General features: G+C 48.1%; 1 protein-coding gene across 7 annotated transcripts in view; it reads right to left on the bottom strand.

The window, feature by feature from the left end:
- RCSD1 (RCSD domain containing 1) overlaps positions 1–3,463 on the bottom strand; it is a 75,320-nt gene that overhangs the window by 17,752 nt on the left and 54,105 nt on the right. For 4 of the 7 annotated variants that reach the window (XM_017534152.2, XM_017534155.2, XM_037740490.1 and 1 more), the window contains exon 3: positions 3,086–3,175. The exons of the other annotated variants lie outside the window; for them this stretch is intronic. In XM_017534152.2, the coding sequence (XP_017389641.1) occupies positions 3,086–3,175 (90 nt within the window). The remainder of the gene's footprint in view (positions 1–3,085; positions 3,176–3,463) is intronic. 7 annotated transcript variants of the gene reach the window in all.

Here is a 3,463-nt window from a genome sequence, read left to right as displayed (position 1 = left end):
GCTGCCTCTGCCGGCCTCCTCTACCAAGACGCAGCTGGGCGGGAATAAATGATCCTAACGACCCTCGCTGCCTCTGCCGGCCTCCTCTACCAAGATGCAGCTGGGTGGGAATAAATGATTCTAATGACTCTCGCTGCTTCTGCCTCCATGTGTTTTCACTGTCGGGCACGTTCCAATAGCAGTCTTTCAAGGAGCCTTCTATCTAAGATGAGCACAAAGAGCGTCCAGCCCCAATGCGAGTATCTTTAGTTTCTGTGATTTACAGGGAAATTTCATAGAGGCTGGGGTTTCCAGAGAAACTTTTAGAAACTGCACCAACAATTTTGCAGATAAAGCTCACTTCACGTAATACTTTGAATTCTTCTCTTCCCCAATTGACCATTGTCTTCTGAAGTCTGTGGAAATTCAGTGGACCCTGCCCCTTAACTATAGGACAGTACTGGGGACCCAGCTGATGCTCCATAAAATCGGATTGATTTGAACTGCAAAGCAGAATCCAAAATAGCCTCTAGTGCAGTTCCTGGAAATGACAGCAGGTGGCATCATTTCCTTTACAGTTTAACAAGGGGCTTCAGGCAAGTGGCTCCCACTAACAATTGGTGGAGAAAAACCAGCTTTCCATCCCTAAATATGTATATATAGGTGCATTTTATGACATTCTTACCATGTCTAGAAACTATGGACTAATTTTCAGGTGGGAATGCTTTTCAGACTTTTCTGAGCAGAAGAGGCAGGATCTGTGGCTGCATTAAACACCCTTTTGGCTGGTTCTTCCAGAGAGGGTTAACTCCTGGTCACCCTGCCGGCAGGAGGGGCCATGCAGTCAGCAGGTGCTGGCAGGGGGCTGACCCCACCGTCTCAGACCTGAGCAAGCATAGCGGGGCAGGGATGAAATGACCCTTCCTGGCACTGTGCACTGGGAACTGAGGGGGTAGCCTGACCGGGGCCCTCCCTGCAGGCCCCCAAGTTTCCAGCATTAGAACCTCTGCAGGCTGAGCTATAGGAGTATGGAAGGAGAAATGCAGACAGCAGCCTCCAGTCGGCCCTGCCAGACAAAGCTGGCTGCTCATTTTATTTCTATGTGAATTTCAAGGCCACAAAAAGTCATCGATCCCTGGAGGTAATGTCTTTTCAATGTGCGAGTAACCTGTCACTCCAGACAGGACTTTCTAAAATCCACCCTCGGACTTACCCAGCCCTTGGCCATTATAAGCCATTTAACTTCTGGGTGGTGTGCCCCATGGGATGAAAACTGCAAACGTGTTTCCACAGAGCTGCCAGGATGGAGCTAGTTTTTTTTTTTTTTTAAGATGAAGTTTCAGTTTTGTTGCCCCGGCTTGGCTCACCACAACCTCCACCTCCCGGGTTCAAGCGATTCTCCTGCCTCAGCCTCCCAAGTAGCTGGGCTTACAGGCACGTGACACCACGCCCAGCTGATTTTGTATTTTTAGCAGAGATGGGGTTTCCCCATATTGGCCAGGCTGATCTCGAACTCCTGACCTCAGGCGATCCACCTGCCTCAGCCTCCCAAGTGCTGGGATTACAGGTGTGAGCTACCACACACAGCCCAGGACGGACCTGTTTAACCCAATCACTAGCCTGACTCTCTCTGCTTTTACTCCAGAGGATAAAATTTCCCCAACCAGCCTCCTTGATCTATCTGGTTAGTGTTTTTGTCCTCATTTGACAAAAAAGAAAACAGATTCAGAATGGTGCAGTGACTTCTCCTGCGCCAAGCCCGGGCTATCAGGGTTTAGTCTCACATTCAGCTCTGAGTGGCCATAGCCTCAACCTGTCGCATAGCAGCAGAGACACCAAGCCCAGAGGATGAGGGTTACAGGGAGAAGCCGATCCTCCGGAAAGAGAAGTTGTTGGTGTGTGTTTGGTCACAGCATTGGCTGATGACTCCTTAAAGCCACAGAATCATATTGTTGGCACTTGAAGAGACCCAAGGAAAACCTCAGTGTTTTTAAACAGTGCTCCTTGGGGTTTTTATCCCAGAATAAGAGCCTTGTTCAGGGGGGAGAGGAGAGGGTATCACGAGAGCAGATGGAGCTTCAGGCCTCCCTTCCCCCATCTCACTTGACCAGAAGCAGCGATGAGTTTCTGCTTTACCTCATGGGCTTCTGCTTATAAGCCTTAGGTTGACAAAAAGGCTTGGAAACCATTGATCTACTTCAACTGTTTTACTTTACAGATGAGAAAATGTAGGCATTAAGATGCTTGCCCAAATTCACATAGTGTATCTAATGTCAGGATGCTGGCCCCCGCAAAAGAAGGGGAGAATAAAAGAGGTTGTTGAAGTGGGATTCGGGAATGAAACTGTCTTTAGCTTGCTTCCTCTATTTTGGGGTTGGCCTCCCAGGTGAGATGACAACATGCAAATCAATTTCTGGCACAGATCATGGCCATGGTGAAGGTTGGCGGGCTGCTGGCATGAGGCGTGGAGAAGGCACTCCTGCAGCTACAATTAGACAAATAAAGATAGAAGAATATGCAGGCTCCGAACCTATTACTGGCTATGATCTATGATACCAGAGCCTTTATTATATTGTTAACGATGGCTATTTATATCTGAGGGCAACGAGGCCTCCTGTGCGCTCTGGTTTTCTTCCAATGATCCTGAGCAATAGCCAGGCTTTACAAGGATACTGCAGAGCCATAGGGTTTTCTCATGCTTCCGTCCTGCCCCATGTAACCGCAGTCCCCTTTCCAGGTGTCTTCTCCATACCTTATCCTAAGATCATCTAAGTCAGACCTGGGAATAAAACAGAACAGTCCTGGCTCCTGAATTGGGTCTGTTAATAATATATGACCCATTCTTTTTACTAAAATGCTCAGGGTCGAAAAATAGTGTTCCTGTCCTTGACAAATCATAAAGGTGGCTCAGTAAAAGGGAGTAGTGAGGAGACTATTTTCCCAAGTAAAGGATTCCAGAAGCACTTAAGAGGAGATTCACTCTGAAGTGGAGAAGTTCCCTGCAGCGTTTGAGCTTTAAAGAATGAGTTTGGTGCCCCCTCGTCCAAGAAGGAGAAAGAAAACCCATCCATCACAGCATCTTCTGAGCGCCCACAGCAGCACTTACCTCCTCACCATTCTGGCCCAGCTCTACCTTGGGAGGGAACAGGGGGAGGGAACAGGGTGGTTTCCTTCGGGTTGGTTTACTGGCTGGTGTCTGGAGGGAGGATGACAGACAGACACACAGAGAGAAAAAGAGAGAGTGCTGATCAGGCAACAGGGAGGAAGAGCAAGGAAGTGGAAACTGGTTTCAGGAAGGTGTAGGGATTTAGGAGTGTTAGGATGTTAGGGAAGTAGAGGAATATTTAAGAATGGAGGAAGGGAACTGTGTGTCTTTGGGACTGCCCGTTTACTATTTAAATTATTTCTGTTTACCATCTACCCATTTTGACTTTCAGCCTCTCTGCTCCATTTCCTTTCCTGCAGTGCCGGCACCTGAGATAAT

This window comes from Cebus imitator, unplaced genomic scaffold (assembly GCF_001604975.1).
Source record: "Cebus imitator isolate Cc_AM_T3 unplaced genomic scaffold, Cebus_imitator-1.0 Scaffold84, whole genome shotgun sequence".
In the NCBI taxonomy this organism is placed as follows: Eukaryota; Metazoa; Chordata; class Mammalia; order Primates; family Cebidae; genus Cebus; species Cebus imitator.
Note: the sequence above shows the minus strand (reverse complement) of the source record. Positions and strands in the feature narration are given on the sequence as shown.